A 15,154-nucleotide genomic window follows, 5' to 3' on the forward strand; every position below is an offset into this window, starting at 1 on the left:
CTTTTGAAACGTATATATTTAACTTTATTTGTTTGGCAGACACTTTTGTACAAAGCGACGTACGAATGAGGCAGATAATGCATCACCAGCAAATAGCCTGTCAAGGAGCCAGTGTAAGTACAAGGGCTGCTGGCTTCCAGTGAATGACCAGAAGCTTGTGTGAAACGGTTATGGGACAAACAGCTATAAAAACACTGGCATCAGAAAAAAGTACTGAAATAAGACAGAGAGAGTCTAACGGGAAGTAAATGCAGAATACAAAGCGAAATCCATGGCCTGTACTACGAAGCCGGGTTACGGGCTTTTCAGGGTAACCTGTCGGATTTAAGGTACCACAGTTTAAATGGACTTCATATTTGTACACTTACATTTTGCCCAGACTACCTTAAATCCGACAAGTTACCCCGACAAGCCAGTAACCTCGCTTTGTAGTACAGGCCCCAGTAGTGTTAAGGGAAACTATATTAGTGTAGACGGAGAGTCAGGGTGGGTTCGTGGTAGGGTGAGGTGAATGGAGGTGTTTCCAGAGGAATTGACTTGAAGGTTATGAGGTATATTGCAGAGTGGGTGCCGTACCACCTGCAGTTTAGACTAGGTAAACCCCCTGAAGCTAAGCAGGTTTGGGCCTGGCCGAATGCTTGGAGGGGAGACCAGCTAGGAAAGCTAGGTTGCTACTGGAAGAGGTGTGGTGTTATCCCATCATGTGCTTTGTGTGGATCCCAGTGAAGGGGGCGCTGCTGTAGAAGTGGTGCCGTCCGAGGTCCTGACACTATGCGGTCATAACGAATCCCTGAGCATCTTCTGAAAGAGTAGGGTTGTCCTGGCTGAAAACTGCCGACTGTGGCCCTTTCGTGTCTGTCCTCCTAATCGTTCCCTGTTTCTGATTGGTGAATCCTCTCCTGCCCACTTCACCACCTTTGCTCCGGTGTGTTAAGCGTACTGGTGCGGAATTGCTGCCGTCGCATCATCCGAGTGGGGGCTACACGATGTTAGTTGAAGTGGTTCCCCATTGGTTCTTTAAAATGTTTTGGGTGTCTTGAAGAGCCCCAGTGCTTCCTTGACTGGTGAGACTACACCATCTTGTGTGTGTGTGTGTGTGTGTGTGTGTGTGTGTGTGTGTGTGTAAAAGAGTGTGGTTGCACGTAGCCTACCAGAGAGACATTCCTTTAAGTTGATCACTTTCTGGTAATCATAATTGCAGTGTTTATTATGGAGGCACTGCAGCATCTGTTAATGAAAATGGGGCCGGAAGATACTATCCCTGTGTGACGGGTCAGGGGTGTGAGTCTTCATCTCATCACAGGCACGTCTCTGCACGCTTACCCCCGACGCTCTCGTTACCAAGCCATGAAGTTGACATCCTGTTTACCGGTGTACCAGTGTCTTTTCAGTTCTGGTGGTTTGCTGCCGAAAATCGTCAGCATCAGTGACGACCCTGATGGCATGCAGCGTTTTGTCCTTATCTGTACTGTAACAGTTGCCCTGCAGCCGATGTCTCTGTTTACCTTCACGTCAGGCTCATTCCTCTACGCCGACACTTATCCAGGGCGAAGGCCATGGCCTCGAAGGTGGAAGTGTGCCTCCTGTCATGAAGGGAGCACTGCTAACACCATAGGAACACTAGCTACCTTGTACAAGCCACACACAGCAAATTTGACTGAACGTTAACTCTGCTAGCTACATTTTATCTAGTGTTATCCTGGATAACTGTAGGATGTTTATCCTGTTTAGTGCTAGTAAGCTCCACTGCTAAATACAATGATCTAAACTGGGATTCGATTAGTAGTCCAGTGTTCTTGATCCAACTCTGAGATTAAATTGGTCTTTGTGCTTCGTTTTTTCACTTTTAGTCACTTTAGAAACTCAAATAACTTCCCCCCCCGTATGGAAACCCCATCAGACTGAGAATTGTCGTCATGCATTGTTGCTGAACTTTAATCTCGTTCGTCTAGCTTGGTATGTTATGTAGTACATATTCAGCCTCATAAATGGTACTTCTGTGCAGTAGTGGTGTAATCTGTGGTTAGGTTAAGATTTGCAAGCTGATGTTTTCATACAGTTTTGGAATGAGATGAAACTTCATCGAAGGCTTTGTTGAGTTGTGTGTCCCATCCTCTGCTGGACGCCTGACATCATCTCAAGTGATGCTCCTTTTATTAGGCGTTTTCGGTCGGTTGGCAGCCAGCTGACCTTGTGAGATACCCAGATGTCTCTTAGGAAGAGGGCCCAGAAAGGTGACTTTACTATATCAAGCCCCCCCCCCCCCCCCCCAGAGATCTTCTCTGAGAAGTTTATGAAACCATAGTACAAACCAAGTCAAAGTTTGCGAGTTAACAAGTAAACGGAACGCAGGATTAATAATTAAACTTCCACGAGGCCCTAACTTTCGATTGGTATCTGAGCAGCGAATGCTTTCAGGAAGAGAGAGAGCTCCGCGATGATGTGAGTACCTCGCAATGCTCTCGGGAGAGCGGCCGCTTTTCCGTGAGCGCGCCGTGCCTACATCGGCGATATCGCTGCAGAGTTTTGAAATTGACGCTGCTGGAGGGTCAGTGTGGTTGATTTAATCTTCAGGCATGATTTATATTGATTCTTCACCTCTTGGCAGGATCGTTAGACTATGAGAAAAACGAGGGCCAGCCTGTAGTCAAAGTCTCTAGACTAGTCTATAATCTAAAGCTAACCTGTTCTGTTCAATCACCTCGGCATCTCCCGTCTGTAGGTCTGACGTGCTTATAGAGAAGAAACGTCTCGTTATATCAGTCCTACGTAAACCCAGTGGAAGGAAGAAACCACTTTTGATAATTAGCAACCTGAGATTTTGTATCTTTTTTTTTTTAATTATAAATCAAATGGGTAGAAATATAGAAATACTGTTTGGTAAAAAACAAATTGTCTGTTTTGCTGCGTCTGTATGGAAAAACATTTAGAAGACGGAAGCTGGCTGCGTGTCTTATTGGTACATTATTAATAGGCTAAGTTAGTGACGCCAACGGTGGAGTCCAATAAGGTGACCTGATGATGTGAAGACTTTCCTCCTCACTATAGTTACCAGATATTAACTCATCTGGGCAGTGTGTGCCTCAGTGGGTTGCGATTCCATTCCTCTAGTCGGAAGGTCGCCAGTTCAAATTCCGTGGTCAAGAGAGTGATGTAACCTTTGGGTCCTTGAGCAAAGCCCTTCAGCCTGGTTGCTTCAGTAATTATCTAACCTTCCTGTCTCAATTGTATGTCTTTGCAAGAAAGTGTTTGCTAGATTAATGCCAGATTGTTCAACTAGCACAATAACTGTTGTTTTTCAATATGGATGTTTAAAGCTGGGTCAGATTTTCTGTATTTCCCTGCCAAATAGGTAGGTAGATCTGACAGAATCTCACAGACTGTATAAGGGGTTTGAAATGCAGGAGTTTCTTGTTGGTGTCAGTTCAGATTCACGTTCCTGGAGGATTTTATCTTAAGCTTCTCTCAGTAAATACCTAAAGTGTGTGTGTATATGTGCAGCATCATGGTCCGAATGCAGGCCTGTCCCTCACCCCCCATTCGCTCTCTGAGTTTGCCTGCGTTTCTTTCATGTTCTCTTTGTTCCTTTCCACGGCCCAGTATAAAGTGACTGTCATGGAGTGTCGACTCTTTGGCCTTAGCACATGCCTGTATTCATGCACCCTAGCATGTGTGCTTCTGCGTGTGTCTCGGAAATGGGGCTGCCGTCCTCTCCTGGGTATCTTGAGATCGCCATGACCACGACTGGGTTACTGGTTATCGGATGAAAGTTCTCGTGGTGGGGAAAAAACAATAATGTACAACGTAACAACATGATTTCCTATTCGTTCATCCATCCAACCACATTCTGTAACTGCTCATCCTATTCAGGGTCGCAGGGGTTAAGGGTGTAAGGTAGGAAAGGAGCCAGCAGGGGGCACCAAACCGTCACAGGGCACGCTCACGGGCAAATTGGTAACTCCATTTAATCTCAGTATGTTTTTGGACATCACGAAGACACGGGGAGAACATGCAAACTCCACCCACATGGCAGAGACTGGAACCCTGATCCCGGAAGTGTGAGGCTAAAGTACTAACCGCTGTGGACTTAGAGCTGATGTACATGTGCTCGAGGATGGTCACATTTCGGCATTGAGTTTTACACGCCAGTGTTAAACTGACGTCATTTATTTAATCACACGTGTAATTGCTTTTTGTGGAAGGTGCGTGTTCCCGTGAAATCGAGCATTGCACTTTGTGTTTTCCTCGAGCATCCAGACATCACGTAGGCTGCAGTGCTCTGGGGAATTGTGGACTGTTTTCCGGCGTGCGCACGCTGCGGAGGCCCAGCCTCATCCATATTTCAGAAGAAGGGTCTCTGGGAAGAAGACAGTCAGGGTGGGAATGAGATCATCCTAACGCTTTCTCTCCCGTGAAGCTCAGATTGGTCAGTCTGATGCGAAAGGACCTTTTCCCTCCATTCCTGGCACCAGCGGTGCCATCCTTCACTTTCAGGCTGCACCCCCACCCTCCTGACCACACACCCAGCTTCTGCAAGTCGGGTGTGGCTTTCGTGCCCTGTAGCATTCTGGGTAAATAAGTTAAATATTGCCCACTTGGGTGCCTAGATGGTCTCTCCTACAGTCGACATACAAAAAAGTGTGTGGTTCAGGCGCACACGCACACACACACACACCCACACACACGCGCACACACACACGCACACACACACCCATACAGACAGTCCTAACAGTCCCCTTTGTAGGGATCTTTCATTACCTTCAAATTTATTGAAAATAATTAAAAAGTGACGAAAAAATAATTGTGAAAGTAGCTTTTAGTTTGAATAAGTTATACAAAATGCATTTTAGGCTCGCATTTGGGGAAAATGCAAATGGGATAAAGTTACGAGCTTCGGCATCACTCCAATGCAGTTCATGCAAAAAAAATCACAGCATAAAATGCACTTATTTCACACGCGGAGCGGAATTCAACATGTGCAACTGTTTTTATAATGTGCTTGGGGTAAAGGACAGTGTAAGAAGTATTGGTTTATTGATCTGTTAACCACAGACTGCATATAACTGGATTGTACAGAACTGGGATTTGGCCCTAGTTTCTGGCGAAATCTGAAACTGAAAGTCCGTAATTAGAAGAGTAAAAGTTTTAGGATTTAGCCAAAAATGTTAATTATTTCTCGGAAAGGGTTTTAAAAAAAAAAAAAAAACTCCTGTAAACTCAATAATTTCACAATAACCTCAAAAGACGAATCAATGGAGGGAAAATTAATATTTGTGCTTGATTACAGATGTGAATAAATAAAGCTAAATCTGGGAGCTGTTTAGTCCTGTGTTACCCAGGAGATTTACGAAAACCCTGCAGGTGTGACCGATGCATTTTGCAGTACGCATGAACATTTCCTTGTTTTTCTGAACAGTCAAACGCGACATTTTAGGTTATTGCTGAGCTACATGCACCATCTCTGTGACGCCTTTACTCCAAGCTTCATGTGAGAGAGGAGTCCGTGTTTCCTACCATGGGTGGTAGGTGATGGGGGCTGTTTATTGAGCCACCAGTTGCTGTTAATATCCAATGACAGACACTGACATTGACTAGATGATCATTAAAACATATCACCATCCACCTTTCACTGGATTATATTGGTAAGAGCGTGGGTGGGGGGGGGGGGTGCCAGTGCATCATGGGTGTGGCCCCCGTTGACAGCTGAGTGCCCCTTACCCTCTTACTCACTAATTTCAAACATATCAGTGCGTAATGATAAGGTTGTTCCCTCTGTATGAATTATGGCCTCTTTTTGCCCCCCCCCCACCACCACCTAAAGTCACCCCTAAGTACATTGCAGTTTTTACGTAATAGTGTCACCCCTATTGACTGATTAGCTGAAGTCAGACTCCTGACTGTTTATCATTGTAGGAATTAGCAACATGCCCTTCAAAGCAGAACTTTGGTGGGCGTCTGTGGGAATACCTGTGGCTGGGATTAGGCAGACTTCGTAAATTTGGGAAAGAAATTATCCATGAATGGCTCTTTCACTGCTTGGAAGTGTGACTTTTGTGGGGTCTCTGGCGCCCCCTTGTGGGGCCTCTATGAAACGCGTTTAATATGTTTACTCAGCTCTGGATCATGACCTGTAGTGAGAGGTTTTGGTTTCGTAGGACATAGTTCACTATAACTTCAAATTAAAGTAACAGTGTCAACCAGGTGGTTCCTAAAGCCTTGGCGGGAGTAAATTATATCTGATAGATTAAAAGAAATCGCACAGTCTTTGACGCTGCAGCTTATTGATCCGATTGGATTTCGTGGTCATGCAGGCAACAGGAAAATGTTTGTTTTGTTTGTTTGTTTTGTTTGTTTGTTTTGTTTGTTTGTTTGTTTTGGGCTGTGGCTGCGGCAGCGACTGATCATTGTGTTTCGTCTCTGTCCCACAGCAGCCAGCAGAGCAGCCAGCAGAGTAGCCATGACGACGACTCCATGCGCTTCCTGACTCCATTCATCCGCGAAGAGCGGTAAGTGCAGCCCGTGTGCGTGCCGTGCATGCGGTGGCGGCTGGTGGAAAATATTCTAGGTGGGGCTGCTTGTGCCATATTTAGTCAGTTTCAGTAACCATCCCAAGCAATTTAACACATACTGCAAGATTCGAGCGCTCTGAGAAATAGTCAGTAATTATTTCGATGGCATTAATATTTTAGGAAAACTGTCATTACAGGGGGGGGGCGGCATGGTGGTGCAGTGGTTAGCACTGTTGCTTCACACCTCTGGGACCCGGGTTCGAGTCTCCGCCTGGGTCACATGTGTGTGGAGTTTGCATGTTCTCCCCATGTCGTCGTGGGGTTTCCTCCGGGTACTCCGGTTTCCCCCCACAGTCCAAAGACATGCTGAGGCTAATTAGAGTTGCTAAACTGGTGTGCATGTGTGAGTGAATGGTGTGTGAGTGTGCCCTGCGATGGGCTGGCCCCCCATCCTGGGTTGTTCCCTGCCTCGTGTCCATTGTTTCCGGGATAGGCTCCAGACCCCCCGTGACCCAGTAGGATAAGCGGTTTGGAAAATGGATGGATGGATGGATGTCATTACAGGGTTCACAAAATTTCTGAATCTTTAAAGATTCCACCCAGAAACATGCCCTAAAAGCCATCCTTTTGCTTTCAAGATAGGCGAACCGCTTCGTATGACTAAGGCAACATTAACTGGGCACCAGAAGCCAGCGTAGGACACAGCAGTCTGTCACCTCAGCATCAGCAACATCTAGAGGACAGCAAAAAGAAATAACTGTGACAGTCCCTTCAGCTAAATCAAAGCCGCACATTCAGTGATGAAACAAATCGATCAGCAGATGACCTTTAGTCGCTTTTGTTTGTTTTAATTTTACCCACGACATTTGAAAACCATATAATTGACGATATCGCCATAGCGGACAGTGGGCGGCCCACAACCATTTTGCTATCAATGTTATCTTGCATGTCCAACACATATACACTTAAAAGTAAGTGACTGTTGTTTATTTAAAAATATGTATTTTAGTAAGAAAAATCAAAAATTCCTTTTTAAACTTGGGGCTGCGCCATAGCGCCCTCTAATGGCCAGCCGCCACTGCATAAATGTGTCTCGATGTGTCGCCGGAATACTTGCCACATGCCATTTAATTAAATTATTTCTGTGCATTTTGAAAATGAAACAGCAGAGAAGTTTATGTCGATCGTTTCAGCATTTTGTTTTTATTGAAAGGGATACACCGTGTACAGCTACGCACTGTTTTGCTTTTAGTTTCGTTTAAGAATATAACAGCCTATAAACAAAAGTTAATTCTTGTACTGTTTGAAATAGCTTAATACCAAGCCAGTTCCTTTATAAAAAAATCTCTGGAAGAGATTCCTCATGTCGGTCCCTGTAACGTAATGTAGGCCTACATTCATTTGCGACCTTTAATTGTAATTCCGCTTTATTAACACAAGAGGGCGTGACCAGTCGCGATGTCCCATACGACATTTTTTTTGTAAACTCACTAGTATTTTGGATCAGAGCGCAAGCTAGTTCTGCAGTTCTGACTGCAGAAAAGGTGAAAATGATGAAACAAACAGGTTTTGTAAGCATTACGTTTCTTAAGAGTTTAAGGTGATTCTGTGATATCAGCTCCTTTCCACTGATTTTCATTTTTCTGCCAATATAATTCCGCATTAAAAGTACTTAGAGTATTTGATACTTGGAAGTTTTTTGTCTAGAAATAGATTATTTGAATTATATTTAAGATAATTCATGGAGATCATGTTAATATTCCTCCACATTTTTTTTATTTTTACATTTCTGTGCTGGGTCTATATTTCTTGTTGTAGGGGGAAGTATGGCAGAAATCTTTCTGGCAGCAGTAAACCGTCATTTTCCGACTGCAAGCTCACCTTTTAATCGCGACTGCTAACTCGGTGTGTCCGGTAACCGGTGTTAGCGGCTGGCGGCTGAAAACGCTGCGTGGGGACCGCACGTGCCTGGCGCCCGTAGAGAAAAGTTCTCAGTGTTTCGGCGCGTCCAGCGTTTCAAGTCGCCTTTTTACCCACCAAGTCTGAGGAAAGACAGCGTAATAAAAAGTGTCGTTTTGAGTATCTCGCTTTGACGCCCCTGTTTTAGTAAATGCGGCAGCGCTGCGCTACGGAGCGTATGCCTTTCCTCCGCCGAGGCACGGCGCTTCAAGCCGGCGGAGCCAGCCGCAGCTCCCCCAGTTAGGGGTGACAGGCGCTCGGGACGTGGCTCGGGTTTAATTAGGCCGGGATGGAGAGGCCGGTGTCGCGGCATACGGATTCCCGACCGCCGCAAGGACGACTCTCCGTGCACGGTGCGGGCTGCCTCTCTCACTCCCCACCGGCGGCGCGCGTATCAGAAGCGGCGGACGGATCGCGGCAGCCCGACTCAACCCCCAGGAGGACCTCAGCCGATAACGCGGCTTAGAAACGCGCAGCCCGTCTGTCAGTCAGGGGATGGACAGCGGAGGAGGCGGATGTCACCCAGGCTGTCTGTGAGGGTCCTGCGCTCCGCCGCCCGCTCTCTCCATACTCCGTTCTCTCTCTCTCTCTCTCTCCTCCTCCTCCCTCAGATCTCTCCGCATCCTCCTATAGAGCATCGTTTTTCCTCCCCTGATCTCCAGACACACGATAGCCTGGAAAAAGGTCACCGGGTGCCGTCTGGACAGAGGCTGCCATGGCTCAGCCCGGCAACGCCGCCGGCTCCGATTTGCTCTGCGGACTCCGTCACCTGTGACTTCCTTTCCTCTGCGTTTTTTTCCCCCTTTTTTCATTCCCTTCGCCCGCTCCCTCTCCAATTCGAGCATTCTGTACCTGGACTTTGAAGGTGTAGAATGTCATGTTTCCTCTGCAGGTAACAGTTCTGCCTTTTTGTGTATATCTATACGCATGGCCGTCCTCCGCTGCCTGTCTTTCGGCGCGACATAGATATATATATATATATATAAGCCAGTACAGCTAGATGTGCAACCCAGCTGTGCCTTGAGACTTCCTGCTCATTATGTGTGTATTGATTGCCCCCCTTCCCCTTTTTTATATGAGGAGGAGCAATGACAAACATAAGGGGAAACATTTCCCATGGCATGTGCGGCGCACCCCCGTTTTGTTGCCGTAACGCACCATCTGCATCCTGCACAGAGACGCGCTGTGATCAGCGTGTAGTTCCGTGTGCGTGATCAAGGGGCAGTGTTGGAAGAAAGCGGGCCTCCATTAGTATATTAGAGTCATGCCTGCACGTCCTGGTGCATAGGGGACAGGTCTCTGAGAGGTGAGACAAGCTGGGATTGGCAGAGGGGAATTCTGGGCCCTGAGGACACCTCGCAGCTTTGCTTTATCGGTAGCAGACCCTAAGGAGAACCGTGAGGGTGTGCTGTAGTATGAAAGAGCCTTATCTTCAGAAAACTCTACTTATGAGATGTATCATGGTGCCCTTTTGCAGATAGCAAGTGCACTTTACTTTCTAGGTCTTTGTTTGTTGTGTTACACGACTGCATGCAAATATGAATTTGCTTTTTTTGAGCTTGGTTTTAGTCCAGGACCAAACTTGAAGGCTCAACAGTCAGCCCTCCCTGGGACTCAGCAACCTCATTGTGTGTATATATTCATACCTTGAGTTATTATACTCCCGAACAGTAACTTTCATTAATTATTGAAGAGGGGTTAGGCTCCTGTTTCTGCTTCTGGTCGCAGTTGTTTAAAGGTGATTGGAGGGGTCTCCTTGGACAGGCTTGCCCCTATACTCTTTTTGGATTTTCCCTTCGGCTGTACAGATATATCTGGGTTATCATCTAGTTTTCCCTGGGGGAGACCCCCAACAATTCACCCAAGAATCTGGAAAGCATGATTCACAGTTGGCATACAGTGGAAGCTATATTCAACAACCCCCCCCCCCCCACCCCACATCACATTAATTATCCCTCCGTGTGGGTTACCTGCCAAGCCAGTGGACTGGATGAGGTCCTTTGAATTTAGGTCAGCCAGGAGTGTTGGGCTTGCTGCAGATGAGATCCATCCATTCTCGGTTGGAGGTCGAAATCCAGGGGCCCACAGGGTGTGGCTGCAGGATGCGGTTTGACATTCAGGACAGGAATCAGCCTGAGGGTCAAATGCAACAGAAGTGGGCTGTTTAAAGCCGTGTGGGGCAGAGCAAGCCGGGGGGGGTGGGCTTCATTCACCCATCCATCCATGTTCCCTGACCTGCAGGGCCACAAGGCCTCCATCCCTGGAGGCACGTGGTTCAATGTAGTGGACACTGGATGGGCTGCGGAGGCTGGAAAGAAGTGAACGTCCTCATGAAAACATGACCTCAGCTAATCTTTTGTGCATGACATTGAAGTCTTTTGTAATATCTGCTTGCACAGTGAAGGGATTGTTTATTTTGCATTTTGCTGTGTTCCTGTCTACGGCTGTGCGTGTACGTGTGTGTGTGTTGGGGGGAGGGGGGCTGCTCCCAAAGCACTGGGTCACGTCCGTCTCTTGGTGCACCCCGCGTCGTGTGACAACACCCCTGTCGCCCAGAACCGCGTGAACGAGCTCGGGCCGGGTTCTCTCACCGTTCGATTTTCCTTGGGCATGGGGAGGGCTGCCATCTCTGCTGCAGCCTTCCTGCACGATTGACGGGGAACCTCTCAGTAAAGTGGCTTCCTGCTCACGTCTGAGGTGGGCAGACGGGCTAAGCGTAACAATCAAAGGAGCGTGTTATGCTGGCGTCAGTTTCCTAGTTCCACTTTCTTTACCCTGCCCCCCCCCCCTTCCCCCCAACACAACACCCTACAACAACCTGCTCTATCCCCCACGAAGGTGGATAGCTGATGCTCCCTGTACTTATTCTGAATTCAGGTTGGTAGCGAGCCTGGCTTCAGCTTGTGAATTTCAGGGTTGGGTGATGGCTATCTGCATCCACAGTCGTTATGTCTGCAGGTAGGCGGCGAGTTTGGGGTTAAAGGTGACCTTTCCCACCATGAATGCTAATGAGCTGGCTGACCACTTCCTTTCGTCCTGGTCTGAGTGGCTCAGACTCCTGGTCATTTGTCATCATTGCACGCAGACACTTTCAGACTTGGGTAGGCGGCCCGGCCTCACCGGCCCCACTAGTCATGGTCTCACCCCTCCCCAGGGCTGGGCCCTTACCAACGATAACTTTTTTTAGGAAGGAGGAAAGTCAAGAATAAAGAAAAGACTTTTAGCCATTTTTTTTAGATGTCCAAACCAAAGAAAACAATAAACAAAATGAAATATTCCACATTAAAGTGTTATTTCATGATAAAAAAAAACATGTAGATTACTGGAGGTTACGGTATTATTAGCTAGACATTTAGTGAGGAAGGAAAAGGAAATTTTCCATCTTTTTCTGTTTGGGTTTTTTTTTTTTTGCTTGTTTATTTTCACCAGCTGCCTCCTCGGGTGGTGGAAGGAAATAGCCACAAGCTAATTAGTTCATTTTGGTTCCTTTGCAGGTCTGAGAGCGGAGTGGAAAAGTTCAGGTGAGTCCACTTTCCTTCCTCGGGTTGTGTCTCTGGCCGTTATTCGGGTCCCGAACAGGCATGACGAATGAATCGCCACCTCGACCCCCTAGAGCTCCCCTCTCACTACCACCCCCACACATGAGTCAGCTGGTGCTTCGTCCGTCCAAGGATCCTGAAAGAGCCTTGCGTTTTGTTAGGCCGCTCGGCGCATGGTAGCCGTGGGCCATGGAATGCCATTGTTTGCTTTTACTGGACAAACCGATGCGGGGCACAAGTGCAGCTCTGTCCACAGACGCAGGATTGGGATTCGGCTTCTCCGGTGTTTCCGCTTAGTTTGTCCAGCCAGTGTGGCGGCAGGTCTTTGGCCGCCCACTGTCCTGTGTTCTTGTGGGAATGGAGGTGCAGCCCCACGTGTACTGAGCAAACGTGGCAGGAAAGGTGGGTGAGATTTTTTCTTCTCCTAAATGAATGGAAGAAAAAACTAGTTAAGTTAGTCGTGGGGCATCTCTCTCGACTGTCGTGTTAATGGCACAAACTGAGGACATTCTGGACTTACATTTCTCTCGTTCAAGCTGATGACAAGTGTGATCCTATACCTGAGCAATGCATTGTGGGTGTCTCTCTCCCAAAGAGACAGGTATTAAAATGCTGATCTGCTTTTAGATCTTGGCATATCTGAGTATAGAAACCTTGCGCCACTTATCCCTGTGTTACACGCATCTATGGAAACAAGGATTGAATGCCAAACGATGGACAGGTCTCAGAACACAATGTGTGATTCTGGTGTGTTTACCTATGTTGTGCATTAGCGTTTTCAGTCCTCACTTTGATTTAGCAGTGTCACATGGCATGTTCGGCCATTTTGAAAATGTTTGCTTTTTTTAATTTTAATCGTAATTTCTGCTGCCGTTCCAAGTTACTAGGCCACTCAATGGTGCCAACTTGCTGGACAGAACAATGGATTTTGAGTCACCTGCGTGGCATATGTAGAAAGTTCGCAGGCAAAAGATGAATGATTAATGAGAAAATTGTATTATTTTTCAGATCATACTTATTTGACCTTGCACTGATGTATCAGCATTGTTGAAGCTGATGCTCAGCAACTTTTATATGGTCTTTGCCAGCTATGTTAGGGTTTTAACAATTTCTTTAAAAGCTAGCTATGTTAGGGCGTTAACGATTTCCTTAAAGGCTAGTTATGTTAGGGCGTTAACGATTTCCTTAAAGGCTAGTTATGTTAGGGCTTAACAGTTTCACAGACAACTAAACTATAATTTCTAATAACCTTTGATTTTTTTGGTATATTGTATAGAGGGGTGAGGAATTTTTTGACTATAGACTGTGTAATCCTGTAATATGTTTTTGTCATTTTTCACTCTGTTTTGGTTTTCAGTCAGTTGCAGCGTTTCTAAGATGATTAATTACTAAACACTAAAGGCTCAACACAGCTGGTGAGGACTACTTGTTCAATTCACCCGGGGCTTATTTTCAGGGGGTGTAAATTGAAGCGAGAGGTGGGCTGGCTGATGTGTGCTTGGGAGAGCTTCAGGGCCATCTACCTGTTTTCCATGAGTTGAGTCACCCGTCGTGGGAAGCCATCTCTACACTTTCATGGGTGACTCACGCTGTTTGAGGCGCCAATCAGAGACACCCCCCCCTTGCATTTAGCTATTCTTTCCATTTCCAAGCCCGCACCTGAGGAGCACAAATCACAGGAAATCCTTAGCTGAACTTCGGAGTTCTTTCATTCGCTCATATGTACAGTACTCTGTTTGACCTGCCGCTACAGGATATGGTTGGCGTCAGTTCCCATGAAGATGTAGAAACGTTCACGTACTTCACAGGACTCAGCCAATCAGTCATCTGATTAGTAATCTAATTAGGGAGTTGCAGCGAAAACCTGCATACACAGCGACCCTTTCTGGATTAGATTGGCCACCTCTGTTCATTGGTTTATTGTTGAAAATCATTCCCAGAAACTTGTTTAATACAGAACAATTGTTTTAAACCATCATACAGAACTACATTGTGCAAGAAAGGTGTGTCGATGTTCAGTCCTTATTGTAAAATAACGAGGGGCCTTACCTTTCTAAAACTGCTAAGGGCACTAATGATGGGACAGTGGGCTTCCCACAAAGCCTGGCTGTCCTCACGCCAGCAGAGGACATGGTGAATAATGCAGGTTTAACCTTTGTATTATTCTGGGTGGAGGGGGACAGAAAATTGTAGTTCTGGCACAGTATAATAGTATAATAGTGTCAGTACATACTGTAGAATGCACGCTATAGCAGCGCGTGGCTCTGTGGGATAAGCCGTTGTGCCTGTAATCAGAAGCTCGCAGGTTCAAACCCAGCCTCAGCCTGCGGGTCCTTGAGCAAGGCCCTTAACCCCCAGCTCCCTGGGCGCCGCTATGGGTGGCAGCCCTTCGCAGAAACAACTTACTCTACGAAAAAGAGGAAGTTGTGGGAGGCGTAAAGACAATTTCCCTACGGGGATCAATAAAGCATCGATTATTATTATTATTATATTCTACCTTGTATGAGCATTTTCTTTGTAGAAATTTACTTTGTTCATGTGTACTATATTGTATTTACATATTGTTGTTTCGTGTCTATCAAAATCACAGGAAACATGTAGCTAATTTTATGTACCGCATGAAAGAATAATTAATTGCGGCCGTTTTGCTTCTGCTAATAGAAAATATATATGTGCATCCTTGATATTCTTAGGTATGCCTCAGTTGTGTGTGTATTCCTGTGTGGCGCAGGCCCTCATGGTGTCAGGTTACGGAGTCCACTGTCCGTGGTCCTTTAACCAGCTTCAGTGATAAGTTCTCTGGCAGCTACCCTTCCATCCCCGCTCCCACCGGATCCGTCTGCTCTTCCCCTGCTCCCAGGACGCAGTTCCCTGTCCCTGGGCCATTTTACCCTCCGGTGCTTGCTCTCTAGTTAGTGAAGTCAGCAGAACTTGACCCAGCATTTTCACCGACACGACGTCCGGGGCGGACGGGGGAAACCTGAGCCCCCCCAAATCGATAACAAGCGGTGTGACAGAGTCAGTTTAGAGCCACCTCTCAGATCAGACTGTGAGGATCAGCAAGGTGAGGACTCAGTTCAGGTCTTGGTTTGTGCACACTTGCATGGTTCTCCTTTTGTCATTGTCCTTCACCTCCATATATTCTCA

The 15,154-nt window shown here is 46.6% G+C and overlaps 1 protein-coding gene across 17 annotated transcripts in view; it reads left to right on the forward strand.

The window, feature by feature from the left end:
- The window catches only part of LOC125725003 (protein Aster-B-like), a 100,676-nt gene that overhangs the window by 33,232 nt on the left and 52,290 nt on the right, over positions 1-15,154 (forward strand). For 13 of the 17 annotated variants that reach the window (XM_049001515.1, XM_049001518.1, XM_049001519.1 and 10 more), the window contains 2 exons: positions 6,429-6,506; positions 11,963-11,989. In XM_049001515.1, coding sequence (XP_048857472.1) covers positions 6,429-6,506; positions 11,963-11,989 — 105 coding nt within the window. Of the gene's footprint in view, positions 1-6,428; positions 6,507-9,079; positions 9,361-11,962; positions 11,990-15,154 lie in introns of all 17 variants that reach the window. The other 4 variants (XM_049001521.1, XM_049001525.1, XM_049001527.1 and 1 more) reach the window with 2 other exon arrangements.

This window comes from Brienomyrus brachyistius, unplaced genomic scaffold (assembly GCF_023856365.1).
Source record: "Brienomyrus brachyistius isolate T26 unplaced genomic scaffold, BBRACH_0.4 scaffold59, whole genome shotgun sequence".
Taxonomy (NCBI): Eukaryota; Metazoa; Chordata; class Actinopteri; order Osteoglossiformes; family Mormyridae; genus Brienomyrus; species Brienomyrus brachyistius.